At 33.9% G+C, this 20,007-nt stretch overlaps 1 protein-coding gene and 2 long non-coding RNA genes across 17 annotated transcripts; 1 reads left to right on the forward strand and 2 right to left on the reverse strand.

The window, feature by feature from the left end:
• Positions 1 to 527: 527 nt before the first annotated feature.
• On the forward strand, positions 528 to 4,714 carry LOC130743270 (ethylene-responsive transcription factor RAP2-7-like). 2 transcript variants are annotated; one of them, XM_057595441.1, is made up of 11 exons: positions 528 to 691; positions 802 to 1,516; positions 1,714 to 1,739; positions 1,848 to 1,878; positions 1,991 to 2,078; positions 2,165 to 2,310; positions 2,544 to 2,588; positions 2,708 to 2,811; positions 2,929 to 3,053; positions 3,576 to 3,689; positions 4,245 to 4,714. In XM_057595441.1, exons 2-11 carry the CDS (start codon positions 1,047 to 1,049, stop codon positions 4,524 to 4,526), a joined length of 1,431 nt encoding a protein of 476 aa, XP_057451424.1. In that variant the 5' UTR covers positions 528 to 691; positions 802 to 1,046; the 3' UTR covers positions 4,527 to 4,714. The 2 variants fall into 2 exon arrangements, with proteins under 2 accessions (XP_057451424.1, XP_057451425.1); XM_057595442.1 differs by lacking the exon at positions 2,544 to 2,588 and having other exon boundaries at positions 529 to 691.
• A 2,492-nt stretch (positions 4,715 to 7,206) lies between these two features.
• LOC130743271 (uncharacterized) lies at positions 7,207 to 10,008 on the reverse strand. 14 transcript variants are annotated; one of them, XR_009021423.1, is made up of 5 exons: positions 9,508 to 10,008; positions 9,228 to 9,310; positions 8,725 to 8,762; positions 7,556 to 8,497; positions 7,207 to 7,439 (listed from the first exon to the last, which is right to left on the reverse strand). It is a non-coding gene; the product is annotated as an uncharacterized LOC130743271 (long non-coding RNA). The 14 variants fall into 14 exon arrangements; XR_009021415.1 differs by having other exon boundaries at positions 9,091 to 9,310; XR_009021417.1 differs by having other exon boundaries at positions 7,556 to 8,349; positions 8,460 to 8,497; positions 8,725 to 9,310.
• Positions 10,009 to 14,440: 4,432 nt separating this feature from the next.
• On the reverse strand, positions 14,441 to 19,462 carry LOC130749132 (uncharacterized). The gene is made up of 5 exons (XR_009022851.1): positions 18,282 to 19,462; positions 18,050 to 18,102; positions 17,819 to 17,902; positions 16,485 to 16,556; positions 14,441 to 14,728 (listed from the first exon to the last, which is right to left on the reverse strand). It is a non-coding gene; the product is annotated as an uncharacterized LOC130749132 (long non-coding RNA).
• Between the last annotated feature and the right edge of the window lie 545 nt (positions 19,463 to 20,007).

Raw genomic sequence — 20,007 nt, forward strand, 5'->3', positions numbered from 1 at the left:
TTTACCCCAATTCAGAAATTCTAAAAAGTTTCTTAAATGGATCCCACAATATACCCCATTACTTTCTTGTAAATCCAGTTACCTATCTATTTGCTTTTTTATTTGTTTTTTATTTGTTTTTTAATCATTAAATTTAGAAGAGAAACTTTGAGCAAAGTTTCTCTAGAAAGAAACTTTGGAGCAAAGTTGCTTGTCACGTGGAGAAACTTAATTTTCTGCAACAGTTATAAAACTTTACTTCAGATGACTCTTGAATTTGAATAGTAGACTATCCTGTTTTATACAGTACCGTATCATATGTTACTATGTAAGATCTTATCATACATTGATTATCATGTCTTACTCTGTTGTGTACAAAAATACTACTTCATACCTCCACAGAACAAGAAATTTCCGCCGTTAGTAGTGGACGGTTGTTTCCGTCTATGAGACCGCAACTCGACTGTAACAGATTTGTCACCAGTAACCGAACCAGCCGGTTCATCCCATGAGAGAGAAAATGTTTATATATTCCCTCTTCTCTTTAAAATGTGTCTGAATAACAACTTTACAAGTGCTCACGTTTTTTATCCTCTCAACTCTCAAGTCTCTCCGCTGCCATGGAAACCGATAGAAGCCGATAACCGCTCTCTCTACGGTTATAACCGCCGAGCAAACGAAAAATGCAACTACCATCCACCGCGACGCCGCTGTGAGTTTTTCTCCTTCTCCTCCTCCCCTTCCGGTCGCCGGAAACTTCCTCCGGCGAACTAACTGTAACTTTAGCATCTACTGATTCTGTTTTTTTCTGTTTCACTGTAGAATCTCTGCTCGCCGGTGAAACTCTCTCTGAAGAACTCTCCACATCTTCAACTGTTTTGCTTTCACTTCACGTGTGTTAATTGATTGTTGTTCTCGATCGGATCGATTTAATCTCACCGGTGATGTTAATGTAGAAGTAGTAGTATTAGTTGACTTGAATAATTAATTAAAGTGATAGATAGCAAAAGTAGAAAGAAATTAAAGACGGTTGAAATTGAATAATAATAACTTGAAGATTAAGCGCCATGTTAGATCTTAATCTGAATGCTGAGTCGACTCACAACGATGACTCGTTTCTCGAAGAAGCTGTTTCTTCCGGAACCTCGAATTCCTCCATCGTGAATGCGGAGGGGTCGAGTAACGGGGTAGGCGATGAGGACTCGTGCTCCACACGCGCCGCCGGACACGTCATCACCTTCGATTTCGGCATCCTTAAGGTGGAAGGAGTGGGGAGCGACGTCGCGGCGGCGACCAGGGAGCTGTTTCCGGTGATTGCTGGGAGTTGGCCGGTGCCGACGTTTGTGGCGAAGAAGAGCGTCGTGGATCTCTCGCTGGATCATCACAGGAGCGAGAACGGTGAGGTGAAGGTGGTTCAGGTACCGCAACCGCAACAGCCTCAGGTGAAGAAGAGTAGGAGGGGTCCAAGGTCTCGGAGCTCTCAGTACAGAGGAGTCACCTTCTACAGGAGGACCGGAAGATGGGAATCGCATATCTGGTTCGTGCACTTCACAGTCTTGAGTTTACTAATTTAGCATATCTGGTATATTTTTTCCTTTTTTTCAAATAAAATATCTGCTATTGTTTGATTATTGGACAGTAATTGTAATTTGCTGTGAAATTTGGATTCGGTTTTACCTGGTTGAATACCAACTGAACTTTTTTATTTTTTGGATTTTATTTGTAATGGTGTAGGGATTGCGGGAAACAAGTCTATTTGGGTAAGGATTTGTATTTTGATTGATTAATTCAATTTATATGTAAGATAATTCGATGTTTCTTTGCTGATTTTAGTGTCTTTTCTATGAAATTGGTATTGGTCTTTGTAGGTGGATTTGATACCGCTCATGCAGCTGCTAGGTAAGATTTTTGCACATATTTTAATATCCTTTGAGCAAAACTGTCCTTTTGATTTTAAGATGGAGATTTTCCAGTTTTCTTCCTCAATTAACTTGGAATTTTTCAAATTTAGAGCTTATGATCGAGCTGCAATCAAGTTCAGGGGTCTTGATGCTGACATTAATTTCAACCTTGTTGATTATGAGGACGATCTGAAACAGGTTAAAAAAATGCATCAATTTTTTGTTACCATAAATCTAGATGGAGCCTGCAATTGGTTTTTTACTGTTTTCTTTATGCTTGACAGATGAAGAATCTCTCCAAGGAGGAATTCGTGCACATACTGCGTCGCCACAGCACCGGTTTCTCAAGGGGGAGCTCAAAATACCGTGGAGTGACACTTCACAAATGTGGCCGTTGGGAAGCTCGAATGGGGCAATTCCTTGGCAAAAAGTGAGGACCTACTTTTATGTTAACTGAAACTAAATTTGTGTTCTGCTGTGTGATTATTGGATTAGGATATTAGTATGAATTGAATTCAAGTACCTGTTGGCCTGCAAAGCGAATTGGTTTCAGCTTGGTTCTCAAATGGGTCTTTACTCTTTAGGCTTTTTCCATGTTTGGAGAAACATGTCTAAGATGCCTGTTTTAAAGAAACAATTAGAGATTGCAATGCTTTCGTGCAGGTATATATATCTTGGGCTATTCGACAGCGAAGTAGAAGCTGCAAGGTCCTAATGATGCATGAATTACTTTCTACCTGCACTGATTTTTTTACCCTGAATTATCAAAAAGTTCATTAGGGTTGCAACCAACACATGTCTCCCTTTTTTGTTTTTCTGCAAATTAGGGCCTATGACAAGGCAGCTCTCAAGTGCAATGGAAGAGAGGCAGTGACCAACTTTGAGCCATGTACATATGAAAGCGAGATGAAACCCGAAGCTATTAATGAAGGTAAACACTTCATAGCAACATCTTCTGACTTCTGTTATTTTTTATTTCCAAGTGATTACCAGTTTTAGTAAAATGTTTTGTGTGTGAAGTGATTATTTATATTGTCTTCCAACACAGGTGGCAATCACAATCTTGACCTCAATTTGGGTATGGCAACCCCAGGACATGGTCCCAAAGATAACAGGGGTCATCTTCAGTCCCAGCCTGTCCCTTACAACATGCATCCTGGAAGAAGTTCAAAGGTATATAGCTGAACCTTACATCCCTTACTTTAAGATATCTGTAAAATTATCGGGAAGATTTATATCACAGTATCATCCTCTATGCACTCAAGGTAGTTCAGACATTATTGCTGTTTAGCAGATTTTTTTAACGCAAGCAGAGTGATTTTGGCCTTGGTGGGCTCACCAATAGCTAATTAATACCTGCTTTTTGTGTTTTTTTTTTTGTTACATTAGAAAAATACCTGCTTTTGTTTGACACGGTTGATCTCTGTGAAACATTTTGCTGTTGATATTATTTTGTAACGGTGAATCACATAGCATAATTAGCTTAAGCGGTTAGTATTCTGTTATTACGAGTTAGTTACTGCTGCTCACTTCTATATAACAGAATTACAGAACTTGTATTTCATTTTTTAGTTCAATGTAGAATTCCATTCTCTCTTATCTTCTCCAAACCAGTTTTTGTCCAATATCATAGTAACTAATCAGATTTATGCCTTAATTAGTTGTCATAATTAGGTGGTTTCAATTTATTTGCAGATGGAGACAAATGCTAATTCAGTCATTGGTGATCCGTCTTTGAAAAGGCTGGTAGTTACTCAAGACCGTCCTTCTGTATGGAATTCCACGTACTCCCGTTTCTTTCCCACTGAGGTGAGTTCACTCACTACTATTTTTCAGTTTACAACTGCAGTGTATTGCCTATTTCTCTGGAAAGGTGCTTGACATAAAGTGTTTTAGATTTCTTTGTTAGTAGTATCTGCCTCAGAGTTTAGAACTAGAAGGAATGTATGATTTTTTATTTCTACAGTGCAATCATTATCAGTAAAGTCATGGGAATTTGTCTGTTATATGTATATATTTGATGTTCTGTCACTCATTCTTTTACAAATTGAGTTTGTCCCCAAATGTGTACATAATTAAGCAGTCCTTGAAGTGGTGAGTCCATAAGTTGGTCCTTGAAATTCATAAATAAATTCTATGTAATGGCCATTTTTGTCATAAAATGAGCTGAAATTGGAATGTGGCTCCTCCATCTCAGGCATTAGGATAATATTTCCCGTGCTGCTTTCCTTTTCAATTTTGTATACCTATACAGAGTAAACATGCTGGGGGACTAACATTTTGCATGAATAGTACTTGATGGCACCGTTGGCATGTTATATAAAAATAAGCCTATATTTGAATGATTCTTGAAATATTTTGCAGGAAAGAGCAGAGAGAATAGGCTTAGATCCTTCAAAAGGACATAGCAACTGGGCGTGGCAAACGCATGGGCAAGTGAGCGGTGCTACCCCAGTACCACCGTTCTCTTCTGCAGCATCATCAGGATTCTCAATTTCAGCTACCTTTCCACCACCCACTCCCATCTTTCCAACAAAATCTATGAACTCAATTCCACAGAGCCTCTGTTTCACTTCACCCAGTGCACCTGGTAGCAATGCATCTCAATACTACTATCAGGTGAACTCCCAGAAGGCACCATCATAGCCTTTCTTGTGTGATACCGAAATGAATGGATAATTGCTACAAACCATTGCCTTAAAAAACATATTGTATAATTCAGATAGAGATTGATGTATACTGAGATGTGACATCTAATTGCACCTCTTGGTTAAAACCACTATGAACGCCATGTATTAAGCAAAGAACTATTTTGAGTGTGCAAGTTTCTCTGACGATTCTGTTTTTTCAAAATTAGTAACAGCAAGTTATCCAAATTCAGGGTATTCTCCTCCTACCAATTTTGAGATTTTAGGCAAACCCTGAAAATGGGAGGAAACAGTAGAGTATTTTGTACTTTTTATGGCAACTTCACAATGTGATTGACTACCTTGTTTAATAGCCCTGTCATCTAATTCCTCTGGCGTAAACCCTGCACTCGAGTTCTGAATAAAATTGGACCAAAAAAGAAAAAAGTTCTGAATAAATAAGCTAAATAACAGAGGTTTGCATTCTGTGAAGCATGACTACTCCATATTTTGCAGTAAACATATTGGAGATTGGATACGCATCGGTATGGGTACACATGAGGCAATTCTAAACAAGTCCTAAGTATTCACATTCTTGTGAGAAAATCTTTTAAATATTTTTTCCCCTAAGAGTCAGAACTAATACCTTAACTTAAATTTAACACTTCAAAACCAATTATACCTTACCCTTCGGACAAAAATAATCTTTTAAACTTACTTTTATAATATTATTCCGAACACAAATCACCCTAATAAAATATATTATTTCTAATTAATCATTTATAAATCAATTCTCCCAAAGGTTATTCTACTCAACTTCAAAACATTCATGTTTGGTGTATAGTATGTTGTAGGACTTTTGCTCAAGATAATAATTCATGTGTTTTACAAAAGATTACTTTTGACTTTAATATCAAAGAATTAAAATCTGAAAATAAACAAAGTATGAATTAGTTAATTATAAAAATTTATATTTAAAGAAATTTAAATGATTCAAAATTCATATAAGACGAACCAAAAAGATCCAAGTACTTATTTTGAGTCTTTTTTGGTCAAGATTTATTTTATTTTGAGTCTTTGACAAAGAAGAAGATGAAATTCTCTGATATCTCGAGTCAATTAAGCTGCAATTTTCTTGGAACGAGGATCGACCATATATGTCCAGTGAGAATAGGCAGAGGTAGCAGAAGTCAACGGTGGTACTATTTTATAATATTGGTCACAGAGTAGAGCAGAGGAGAGCAGTGTTTCTGAGTAATAACCAGAGCTGTAAGTAGATGAATGGAGAATACCAAAGCTACGAATTCTGATTACTGCTCATGTGTTATCTCTGTTTTTATTGTACTGTCAGAAAACTCTGAACAAAGAATCAATGACAATCAGATTCGGGTCTATCAACTGGGACCGATTTAGCTGTAGTTTTTTTTTTATTGCGGAAAGAACAAAATACCAAAAATTTAAGGTTCTCTTTGTTTTATGTTTTCAAAACAGTTTATAAAAACTTAAAACGTGTTTGGTACGACCGGTTTCTAAAAAACTGTTTTTGAAAATAATTTTCATTTCAGGTTTTAAAACTAAAAAATCAAAACAGTTAAAAGTTTTTTTCAATTTCTGCTTTTAATTTTCAGTTATCAGTTTTCTAAATGTTTAGAAACATGTCATTCAACCTGTTTTCTTCTTCTAAAAAACTATTTTTAAAAATTGTTTCTGAAAATTATTTTAAAAACTGAAAACAAAACTGCAACCTAACATGCCCTTAGTACTCTCTTTTATTATATGTATTTAAAACAATAAAAAACGTTAATGGTCAAAATCTTAATAATATATAAAGTTAACGAAAGTGAGTTTTAAATGACACATGTATTTTATTGATTAGTTGTTCCTTACTATTTTCTACATGTGTCTCTTCCATTGGTCCAAATTGTGTACACAATCAATATATTCATCATATTGAAGAGATATTAAATGCATTCACAAAACGGCTAAATGCATTCAAAGCAATTAAATTTCATATACACATTAAAGCAAATCAAAGATACTAGTGTTCTTTACCCGTGCGTTGCACGACGATTAAATTTATTGTAAAGATGAATCAGTAGTAATATGTTTTAACTTAGTTTATGCTCTTTTTAGTAAGTATAACAGATATGGAACCGAACATATGTTACAAACATGTAGATGAATGGACCACAATAAATATATTAATTTGATGAGGTTGTAGATACCTCACAATCACTACTAGAAATTCGCTCATTTCCTGCGCATTTTCCTGCGAATTTAGCTCCAAAATTCGCAGGAAACACGTTTTCAAATACCCAGCTAATACCTTCGTGGATAATGCTTGCTGCGATTTCCTGAAATCGCAGGAAATTCCTGCGATATTTTCTGCGATTTTCACTTCAAAATGCGCTGCAAAAGTCGCAGGAAATTTCCTGCGACATTTTCTGCGATTTTCACTTCAAAATGCCCCGCAAAAGTCGCAGGAATGGTAGACCAAATTCGCAGGTAAGAAAAATTTCCCAAGTAAATTCGCAGGAAATTTCTAGAGGTAAATTTTTTTTATTACCCTGATTTTGCGTTGAGATTTTGTTTTGGTAAGCTAGATTTTGCGTTGAGATAACCTTTTTATTAATTATTTTCTATAAATATATCAATTCACAAGGAATTAATTGAGACAATTTCTTAAATGCATGCAAATCTATTCAATAGAGAATTTTTTAAAATTGACACAGAAGCAAACAAGTGTGGAAAAATAGGGTACATATCAAAATGGGGCATAGTAATAATAGTAAATGAGTTACATATCAAAATGTGTCTAAATGTCTATTCTTTCTAATGACACCAAGTAAAGCCCAGCAGCTCCAACAACTCCAATCCAATTGGCGCACCAAATAACAAAGCTGTCAGCAAGGCTGTGAATCAAAATTATAACCTGCAGTGGAATGTAGAATTTGAATCAAAACAAAGTTCATAAAAGCTACCATAAGCTAGAGCTAATCCAAACTGAGCCTAAACATTTAAGACATAATCAAGACTTGGATAACATACTTGGATTCTCATGGACAAAATCAATCATTCTAAAACCCCATCATGTACTTGTAGAAAAACCACTCTGCACTACTGTCTCTCATTGCAAAGAGGCTTGTCATTCCTTCCCTCAAATTGGTTTCTGCCATAACTTTCATTATGCACAGGTTTGGATAAACTTTTCAACAACTACTTATAAAAAAAAGAGATGAGATATTCCCTGATAGAGCATATCAAATATAGCACTGCTGTGAATCATGATATTACCCGAAAACCAGTAACTTTTTGTCTTGCAGATTGATCAGATTTTTCTAGTGCAATTTATTTTCTGAACACAATATAAAAAAATATGATAATCAGTGATCCCACAATCATCATAATGGATTATAGATGGATAAACACAGTTGTAAAGAAAAAAACCTAAAATGGTGTCGGGTGTATTAAACAATGGCATCTACCTTTGTATGAACCAACTAGTGCACTCTGCAACTACAAAATAAATAATAACAAAGATGGATCATAACCTACCTAGTACCTATATATTAAGCATCTTATATTAACTTAAGAATAAGCTCTGCATATATGTTTTTTTTAAGCTTATTTTCTCAAATAATCTTACGAATAACCACTAATAAAATATGTACTTATTGGCATAAGTGTTTGATTGAGTTGTTTATCTAAATGCACCTCAAGTATCTATGAACTACCTCAAGTATCTATAAACTAGAAATAAAAAATACATGAATAGTAGTAAGGGGTATGTACCGAGGCAGATAGGACATGTAGGCTGTTCAGTTGAGCTAGCACTGGATGGCCTAAACATTTAAGTTGAAACAGATAGGAGTGGACAACATACCATAACTGATAAAAAAGACAACAACTATTTTAGGGAATGAAATTGAAAGCGAAGATAGATATTAGATACCCGCAAAATCAGTGAATTTAACAAAACTGGTACCCAATCTGCAAAATTATATTAAATATGAGTGTCAGGTAGGTAAAAACACTCTAAGATTATCTTCTACCATTGTTAATCCATTGAAAACTTAAATGCCAAACAAGCCAAGAATTTCAAATAAGTTGTATACTACAATTGTAGCTGAAGTGCCTATCTAATTTGCAAGCCACTGCAAATCAAAAGTACTATAAAAGAAACTGCACTGCAATTCAGCTAAGATGAAAGAAATTACCTTGAGCTGACTCTGGCATGAACTTCTTCAAAAGGTACCTGGACGGGAATGAAAGGAATACAGATGAAGTAACCAAAAAACTGATATACTATAGTAACTAATTTAAGTCAAGTGAGGAGGATGAACAAGGACAACATGATGCAGTATAGCTGATTATGAGTCAAGTGTTTTAGTAAACTAATGTCATCCTGTAGCTGCTGATAAACAAATAAAAGGCAGGAAAGCATCTAATGGAAACACCAGAAAACATCTACAAGATAAGTACTCATCAAGCCACCGCAAAAGCAAAATTGTTGATATAGTAAATGCTCTATTCTTCAACTGTATCATTGTTGATATTTGTGCAGAATTCAATAGTCAGATTACCTTTAGAGCTGGAAAAGTGCACTCTACAAGATAAGTACATAAAAGGAAAACACAAAGTATCACTGAGCTTTCAGGAATGAGATAAGAGTGACTAGTATTGCCAAAGAAACATCAATGCTGAAAAAGAGAAGAAAAACCTGACATTAGGCTTCAATTGAAACCCCAATCTTTGCATTACTGCAACATTAAAGCCTTTGAAGCATTGAATTTACATGTAGAGCTACACACAAACACACAAGATTGAATGAAACAGATAATTGCTTTGGCAGACAATCAAAAGCAACATAACAACCTTTCACACCTAACATTAACTGATATTATAGCTAATATGTACCCTACACTTGATTACCATGAAATTCCCCAAGTATATGAAACCCAAAACCAAGCCACAATAGATGATGTGAAGAAGAAAATTACCTTGGCTAAATTTCCTTGAGATGGAAGAGTATGAACGAAGAGCTTCAAAGAGGAAATCCACAAACCAGAGAACTTCAAGAGAGAATAGTTTCTGAAATTACAATTGTAGCATCAAATCACAACGTTAAACCCTAATCAATGATAAAATGAATCAATACTCGTCGAACAAGCCTAAATGGAAATGCAACAGAGTGAGGCAATGAGCGTGAGTCAATTGTCGATATGGAAGCAGAGTCGCAGCCTTGCGCCGCCGTGGAAGAGGTAACCGCGCCGCCGTGGACGTTATGGATTAGCTTTGCTCTCCAAGGACACAGTCACGAACAAGAACAGAGGAAGAGGTGCGAGCGATGGCGGCTGGAAGAGGCACGCGATGAAGCAGTGGCGGTGGCGGTGGCGGCGGTGGAGGACGAGAAGTTGAACGGCGCAGGGAAGCAGGAACCCTAGAAGAGAAATCGGGATCGTGAACGAGAACGAAATGAAAAGCGAGATTGTGAACGAGATCGGAATCTGAGACTTTTAATATATTATTATTTAATACATTTTAATATATATATAATATATAAGGGTTTCCTGCGAAAATTGCTTAGAATATTAAATTATTGTTTCCTGCGAAAATTGCTTAGAAATTTCAAGTTTTGCTGCGATGTTTTTTGCGAATATATTCCTGCGAATTTAAGGACGTCAATAAATTCGCAGCAAATATTCAAATCTAGCTGCGAATCGCAGTCCGTAGGTAAGTTTGCAAGAAATTTTATAATTACCTGCGAATTTTTCTTCAAAGACTGTATTCGCAGGTAAAAACACCCAAATCACAGCAAAATTCGCAGGAAATACCTGCGAATAAAAATTGCCAAAAAATGTGCAGGAAAAAAACACATTTCTAGTAATGAATGCCAACACTTGAATAGTAATAAATAAAAACCAAGTTTTTCAGTAATGCATTACATTGAAATTGAAATAAGATAAACATAACAATGACAGCAACATGAACCCTTATTAGAATAGTAATAAATAAAAACCAAGTTTTTCAGTAATGCATTACATTGAAATTGAAATAAGATAAACATAACAATGACAGCAACATGAACCCTTATTAGAAGTTGTATTCCATGATTAATGATAGAAACTTCATAACCGATCTTGTTGTCAATCAAGCATATTTGAGCTATAGAACCTACAAAGGAAAAAAAATTATAAGTGTAATAATTAGTAACCAATACAAATATAAACTGTATATAATTTGAAAATGTTAAACTAACCTTATAGAAACGTCAATAAACCTTCAAATTAGATGATCAATAAACTGTTTGACATCTTTTTATGCTATCGACAATAAAAAGAATAACCATATCAGTTTTCCTATTACTAAAATTTAAATTGAAATTAATTGTAAGATAATTAAGCACTTACGTGTCAAATATTATCGAAGACTTCTTGATACACCATGTTGCGTGTAGTGTTAGATACAACTCCTTCGTCATCTATGATAAGCATCTTCAACCCTTTTTCTAGATTTAACTCTAGAAAGTGCAACATATAGCTGCCCTTGAGTAACGACAGGCCTTGGCAAATACAGTCCAACATGAGATAAAGATTGCCCCTGACTTTTATTTATAGTCACTGCAAAACATAAAGTAACAGGGAATTGTCTGCGCTGGAATTTGAATGAAATGTCAGAATGGAGTTAAGCTCATCCTTGTAATAGATATTGTTTCACCCATCTTGTTTCCGTTTAAAACAGTAGAAACAATTATATATTTAGTCAAAGCATTGATTATCATTCGAGTGTCATTACACAACCCTGCAGCTTGGTCAATGTTTCGAATGAGCATGATAGAGACACCAACTTTCAGTTTAATTTCATGGTTTGAAATCCAGAGCATTTGAAATCATTTAAGAATTCAGATGTAAACCATTCCGCATTGACACCCGAATCTTCGTCTGACTTGCACGGAGTATCACAGCTCATATATTCTGATTCATCACCAGGAATCATTGCTAACATAAAGTTGTTGATTTCCTCTACACTTTCAAGTGTTGGTGCAAGGATCGCTCTTTCTTGAAAGAAAGAATTTTTTTGCAAATTATGCGCAAGTTTCGGAAATGCAAAATTAACTAATTCAAGCAACATAAGAAGAATTGGAGGAATCTCAATATTTCAGGGGTTGACTTGCTTTAGCCCTGAGTTTTTTTGCACTACTATTGATAACTTGTTGGGAGTGGTGTTTCGAAGAGCTCTTTGCAGGAGTTGAGAATAATTTTCTTGAAATTGAAGCAGGTGTGTATGTAGAGCTTGAGTATTGATATCTATGGTAGAACAATTGGGGTTGGATGAACTTGATGAGTTAACAACACCGCAATTTCTTCTATTTGATAAAATTTTCTTTCTCTTTGCCCTGGCCTCACCAGAACCTCCCTCGTTGCTTGGTTTCATGGAGTAGTTGAATGCAGAATGATGCTTACCACTGTGTATTTTATATATTTTTTTGGATGAAATTTCTAATTGATTCCCAAACCCCTTTCCTTTCGTAATTGATTCCTTACATAAATGCATTTGTTTGTTTCCATAATTAAAAACTAATAAAACGGAAATTATGGAGTAAATTTTGTTACACTAATTGTGGCTATAACTTATGAGGGACGAAAATTTGAAATTAATGACTTTTAAAATTGTTTCCAAAATAAAGTTATTAGTGAAAGATTTGTAACAACAATATTATTAAATATCGTATTAATAGTTCCTTAAATTTTGAACTTGATTATTTCAGAATTAGTTTTTATTACAATATACAATAAAGAGCATTTATAATTTCACACATAATACTAATACTATCCCATTGATATCGGTGGCACATCATGTTATGAAACTATGTTTTTAACGTGATATGCAGGTACTAAACTTATTTTTTTTTAACTTGACACATGAATTTTCCTGAGTGAAGTGTTAGAGTCCCACATTGGCTAGAGATGTGGCCAAGCAATTGCTTATATATGGTTGTGCAAACCTTAACTCTTGAGCAAGCTTTTGGGTTGAGTTAGGCCTCCTTCATGAAGCTCTATTTTTAAGAATTTTTCTGTTTTTTTTTTTGAATTTAAAACAAATCAAACAGAGATCAGATTTTGAAAAAAAAAAGTTTTAATTCAGTTTTTTTATAAAATATAATTTTTTTTATAAAATATAAAAAAATGAAAATTTATGCCAAATCAATTTATTAAAACATAGAAATAAACACTCAATGTTTCTCATTTAATCTAATTTCCTTATTTAATTAGATTTTCTTATTTAATTTAATTTTCTTATTTAAGTTCCCAACACTCAATATTTTTTTTAAAAAAAAATTAACCAATTAATGTTAAATGATCATCATAAAATTATACATAAAATTAATTTATTAATGTAATTATTTTACTGAAAATATGTTTGACTGGGTTGATCTCGTTCAAGACTATTGTAGGCTATTGTCCTATAATTAGTATGTACATTTTGCTTGTTGCTTCTTGTTTCTTTTTTTTTCCTTTTCTCTTTTATCCCTCTCTTTCTCTCTTTGTACAATTTGGTTTGAAGTACACCTAGTACTTCCTTAATATATTTGGCTTATAAAAAAAATGTTTGACTTATAAAAAAAATGGAGAACATGTTAGGTGATGTTAGGTGGAGTACGTTTTCCTTTGATTTCTCAACCTATGATTGGATCTCCATCCCAAGATACTTTTTAGAGCACCTTTGATTTCTCAGATATTAGTTCCTTGTAGACTTGGTTTTTAATTCAATTAATGATTGGTGGGAGATTAATGTTGATCAAGGTTTTTTGAATCTGCAGTGGATGGTGGAGAGACACTAATTTAGAAAGGAAATTTGTAATTCCCTTTATCTTTGTAATTAAATACATTTATTATTTGGGTTGGAGTACCCCTAGTGCTCTCTCTGTCAATATATTTTTGCTAGTTTAAAAAAAAATATTTAAGAGCATCTTGTTATGAATCATAGTCTAAGCAAGTGATGGAAGAGAGAGGAGAAGAGAGAATAAAGAGTGACACAAGTAATACTGTAGAATGAGGGTTAGGTTGCTTGATGCGACCTCCTCTATATATATATATATATATATATATATATATATATATATATATATATATATATATATAGCATTAGTGAATGGGCCAAGTATAGAATAATGAGTCTGGCCCATATGGTCATCCATTCATAACACATCCAAAATTTATACACAAATTTTCAGATAGTGTCTATAATTATTAATTAGGCTACACACTATGAGCATGATATAAAGCCTAGTAATTTTTTTATGTATTTCCATTCTGATTTTTTTTTGTTATCAAAAGTTCTGTTAACTTGTTTTTAATGATCACTAGTATAGAGCCTGTTTGCCCGTGCGATGCACGGGTAATTCTTTATCAAATACATGGTTGATTATAATCATTGAGTATTTAATATATATGGAATAATTGAATTATATATTTACTAAAGCATACAATTATAATCGGTGATACACTTATATGTTAAATTTGGTTCGCCCTTTATAGTTAGTATGGACCTTGTGGGTGTGATATCTGGCGCAATCTTACATGTAAAAGATAAACAAATAGTTTAGTTTATACAGAGAGTTACGAATAAGCTACATAATATATGTTGCTCAAATGTTGGTAACTGAATTAGTACCCAATCTTAGAGAAAAAAATTAGGAAATCATACAAACTAATTGTTGTAAATCTTTTGGATAACTTCCTTGAAGACAATGTTCTTGGTAACATCTTGTATAAATTGTTTGGGTAAAATGCTTGGTATAGAACTATATAAACATATGGAATGTGTGAAATATCTTTTATTAAAATGGTAAGACACAACAATTTGGTGGTAAAGGAACAACATAAAAACTGTAATAACCAAGAGAAAATTTGGTTTCACTATTGCTGTGAATGTATTCCTTACGAATAAACCAATTTTGCATATAAAATAAGAGACATCACTGCACCTTTTCCACATACTTCTAAGTTCCACCTACAAAATTTATACAATTCCTTTTATTGAAAAAACATGTGCTACAGCTGAATTAATTTCAAAAGTATACACTCATTTTCTTTTTTAATAAAAATGAAACGACCAATGCCTTGCCCTCCTAATGTCACAATTGCACACATCAGCTTGAACTCCCATATCTTCAACAGCCTTCATAAATAATCCTCCTTGCAGCTTACACAATTGCTTCTGCAATGACAAAATCCACATTATGCAATAAACCAATCTTGATAAGTTTGTGAGTTGAAAACTAAAATATAAAAATTGGAATTATAAGATTTTCAGGGTTTCAATTATAAGATTTTTTTCCATTTCAAAGGCTCAAATTTAACAGTTTGAGTTGAGAACCTTACTTCGAATTTATAACAGCATTGATCTTTGTGAAAAACTAAAACATAACTGAAATCCTACAATGCTAACATCTTGCAGTATTAAGCTTAACTTACCCACTGTAGACGAAGTATATATTCATTTCACCATTACATTTAGTACCACTTCCATGTACTTTTGAAGAGGACAAAGGAGGAAGAAAAACTGCATTAACCTATTACTAAAACATGGGACAGAGGGAAAAGAAGTTCCAAAGGACTATATACAGAAAAGAAAAAAATACACAATAAGCGAATCACCATAGAGATATTCCCCTTATTAGTTCAAAGGTACTGGAAATCCTTCTATGATTCAAGGGGAAGGTAGTTGAGCTTGTGGCGTTGGGCAAATTAGAGATGGTCATGGGTTTCAGAGTTCTTAGGAGTTTTGGCTGTTCAAAAATTGAAGCTAACTCTAACGGTGATACATTCAAAACTACCTAAGAGTGAACATTAAAAAGAGTAAAAAGTCAAATCAACCACTGCAAAACTATAGCATCAATTGTAATAATTCCTAAACAATTAAAATTAAGCATAAACCTCCTCATTTTATATTATGTTGGGCCTAGTTTCAAGTACTTCAGGATTAATTAGACCGGTGAAGTTAACATTCAAGAACTGATTTGATGGACAAAACATAACCTTTAACATGGTTTACATTATTCATTGGCTAATTTAAATGATGTTATATCTCCATTAATTACTAAGCGAGATAAGAAGGAGCAAGTAACATATAAAAAATGCAAAAAGAAGGAATAGGAAGAAGTGGGTCTACACCGAACTGTATAAAATGAGAAGGTCTTAGAGGCAAAACACATTTTCAATGAGTGAGGGAAAAGAACACTTAACGAATGTCAGACATACTTTGATGAGTTACTTTAAGACAGCTAATAATGAAAAGAAGAAAAAAGTGTCAGTGGTTGAGGGTGTTTATCAAAATTAAGACTTTCAAGCATGTATCTCCTTCTCATGATTTTCTTTCTTTCATTAAGAAGAAATAAATAAAATTTAATCACGAGTTTCACAACATGTAGCGAAAGCCTAGACAATTCTTTTTTCTCATACAAATTACAAAAGTAACAACTTAAAACTATATTGAATCTAATCGAAATATGCCAATGCAGGATTGAAGTTACCACAATATCATTGTCATCAGAATGTGCATATAGGAAAAATTATGAAAACAAAAGACAATCAGAAAAGTACAATCCATGAGATGAACAGAAATGCTCAATTACAATTTAAGAAATGAATTTTCTATATGTGTAACCCAAGTATTCATTGAAAGGAATACAAAAAGAAATGACAAAATCTCTTATTGTTCTTATTGTATTCATTCTCTCTAACCACCATGATAAATCTAAATAAAAGAGTTTATGCAGATAGACATTAACAATGGGGGAAGGGGAAGAAAGAAAAAGAAATGAATTTTCTAGTAGCAACTCACATCCACTACTTGTTCTTATTGTATTAATTCTCTCTAACCACCATGATAAATCTAAATAAAAGAGTTTATGCAGATAGAGATTAACAGTGGGGGGAGGGGGAGGGGGAGAAAGAAAAAGAAGTAAACTTACCTAAAACCTCCTGAGCATTGAGGCTTAGAGAAGGTTCTGTACACAGTTGATGTCCATACATTTATGCATAACCTGTTACCAATTAGCCATAAGACATGAAAAACAGGAGTCAGAAATTGAACAAAATTAGCTCTAGCTATGATTGTCATGACTGTCCTAGTAAATTACTTGTCATTTCAAAGGCTCAAATTCAACAGTTTGAGTTAAGCACCTTACTTCAAACTTATAAAAAAAAAAGCATTGATCAATGTTAAAAACTAAAACATAAGAATTGGAATCCTACAATGCTAACATCTTGCAGTATTAAGCTTAGCTTATAAATAAGAGAGGGTGAATAGTGAGAGATAAAAATGTTTCTGTACTTACTAAAATTGTACGCAAGAATGAAAAAGGAAAGAGAAATAAGAGCAAGTGAGAATTGTGTTGAGAAAAGAATAGAGAAATATAAGGTGTAAATAGTATTGAGGTATGAAAAAATCATGTCACATAAATGCTGAACATCTCAATAAAGACTACTTATATCTTGATTCCTTAGCAAGTATTATAAATGATTATGATTTGCATTTGCCAAAATGTATGTGCTGTTGGAGCCAAATTAGCCCCTAAGTTCAACCTTAAAAATATGACCTTAATTTCTAAGGGTTAAGAATAAAGCTAAGATGAACCATGTTGCAAGCCATCCCCCATTTTGGGGCTTTTCATCAAGTTGTCCTAAAACATCTAGTGCACCAATGCCTTCTGTACATTTTTTTCTCACTATGACTTGCAACAATAACCTGTAAATGTGGGTTTACAGAAAGAAAGAAAAAACCATTGCAGTATTAACAACTTTCATCAAAGGAATCAAAAGTAAAATGGTGAACTTTTGTCACAAGTCCAACCAATTGTGGATGTGAGACCAACATAGAGTATTTACTACAGATAATTTTGAAGTAAATTAGATGCAAGCTTTTATGTTTCAAGTGAACAATAATTTAGACTTCTTCTGAGTTGAGTGAACCAAAGTTTATAGAACTAAATTTATTGAACGGAAAGAATTTGCAAATGCAAGTGCTGATGAACAATAAAGAAATGTAGAGTGAAAGAGAGTGAGTAATCATTTTTTTGTTATTGTAGGCCTTAATGTTTTTTATCATGTTGCTCTTTCTTATTTTCTGCTTTAGCAACAAAATGAGTTTGGTAGATAAATTAAGATGAAAACAGAATCACAAAAAAGTGCTATATTTAAGGATATCAAATTAGTTAAATCACATCACATTGATAGAAACGACAATAATCAAGTTCAAAACTGCTAAATTCAAAGGTGCAAACATAAAGTGGGACAATGCAATAACCTGTTAAATTCTGTAAATTGGAGCAAGATGGCTATCAAAAAACTGATTCTCTACTGCTCCTTTACTCCCAGGTCTTACCCAGGGCTGAAAAGTATGAAATTTTTTGTTAGAAACTCATCTAATGTCAAGATTATGTTTCTCATTCTGTTAAAAGTAATTTTGGGTAAATGATAAATGAATATGAAAATATATATTGGAAAGTACATGTCTTTTCTTGAGTGCCTTCTTTACCTTTGGTGGTCTTAATACAACCTTCACTGCAACAAATTTAGTGTCTTCAAAATCTGAAATACAAAAAAATTAGTCCATTTTAATTCAGTTTAATTATTGCAGTAACAAATACTAATATGGCTTCATGAATATAAATATCTCTCCTACTCTTTCAATGGTATTTAAGAATTAATTGATAACAAAATCATATAGCTACTTGGGTAAAAAAAAGCTAAAAGTTAGATTTCACTACCTTTGAACCGTCAAAGTCATTCAGAGGGGAAAAAGAATTGAAATTGCAAGCTAGGGAAATCATCCCTGCAAGTGAGAAACAGCAAAAAAAAAACAGCTTATAATTTATTTTCAAGAAAAACCACAGCTTCTAGAACCAGAGAGAACACTTTCACACTCCATAAATCTCTTCGAGGAATAAGACTCCTTTGATTCATTGAATTAATAGGACCAGCCATCTCAACAATTGATGACAAACAAATTAAGGGTGAAATAGCAGACTGGAAGGGAAGATGAATTGTGGTGGAGTGAGGGTTGTGTGAGCCTTTATAGGCCAATCTGAGGAAGCATTCAAATGAGAAAATGTTGTGTGCAACTTTCCACCTATAACCCTAGATCTACAAACCAACTTCAAATAAGAATGGAAATGTCAGATGATAAAATTGGATGAACAGGAGATAACCATGGGGAATGGTTGCAAACCAAGTACCAAATCAACCAAAAAATGCATATCTACTCAACAATATCAGATAAAAAATATCATAAAACTGATGAAACTATGCGAAAACGTGTGAGAAGTGCTAAGCTACAGTGTGTTAAAGTTAAAAAAAAGAACTATTACAAAGACCCCCCACGTAATGAGGGCGACGTGATGGCCATCACTGGAGAATCCATGGGAGCACGCCAAGGATCGTGGAAAGTAAGTTTATGCACCAAGTGACGTCGGAAATCATCGGAAATCGAGGAAAGGGACGAAAGGGCAGTGACGCGATAGGGAGTGATGGCGGTGGTGCTCGATTTAGGTTGTGGTGAGGGTGGCAGAGCAATTCTGACGGTGAAGAGGATGAATTGAGATGCACACAACAGAAGAGTGTGAGTTGTACTTCAGAGTTGGTAGAAAGGGGGAGAGAACACGGGAAAGCAATCTAGGGTTCGTCATGGTAGGGGATGAACAGGGAAAGAGGAAAACACGGCGTTTGGCAAGTTCAAGCTGGAAAAAAAGGGGTAAAGACGCAGACACGTGGCGAGCAGCGATTGGAGGTTTTGTAGGAATAGTGAAAATGAAACTCACGAATAAGAAGTAGTAGATACCTTAAAAAGATATAAGAAAAACATTATTATTTTCATTTGTGAAGCCCATTTGAAAAACCTACGTATTTTAGAGTTGAGATTTATATACTTATACCATATGCATAGGTTGAAATTCATACATCAAGTTCTTTAGCCTGCCTACCAAAAACAAAAAAAGTTCTTTAGCCTAATCTGTTAGAGTTCATGGCCTTGCATAATGAGTAATCATAGGAAATGAGTAATTATAGGAAATGAGTAAGTATTTCGATTTTTTTTTGAAAAATGATAATCAATGGCATATGTATTCAAATTTTATGTTAACAATTAATGAGGGGTTCAAAAACAATAAAAATAAATCAGCATTCAAAAGGTTTTCAATAATGGGCCTCCATACAAAACTCAAATAAAAATGGACTTATACTACTTTAGTCAAAATCAATAAGAATGTGACATTTGTCAAGCAAAGAGGGGGGTTGGGCGAGAGTTATTATTGGAGTGTCAAATCATCTAGGTGGGGCTCACAACCTTCCTCTTTTCTAAAGTATATAGATAAATTCTCGAGTAAAAAAAAAAACAAAGAAAATTCTCCAATTAGTTTCGTACCTTTTCAAATCAGTTTTTAAAATTTTCAAAAACTGATTTAAACATTTCCATATTTTGGGTACCAAAAATATTTT

Source organism: Lotus japonicus, chromosome 3, assembly GCF_012489685.1.
Source record: "Lotus japonicus ecotype B-129 chromosome 3, LjGifu_v1.2".
Taxonomy (NCBI): domain Eukaryota; kingdom Viridiplantae; phylum Streptophyta; class Magnoliopsida; order Fabales; family Fabaceae; genus Lotus; species Lotus japonicus.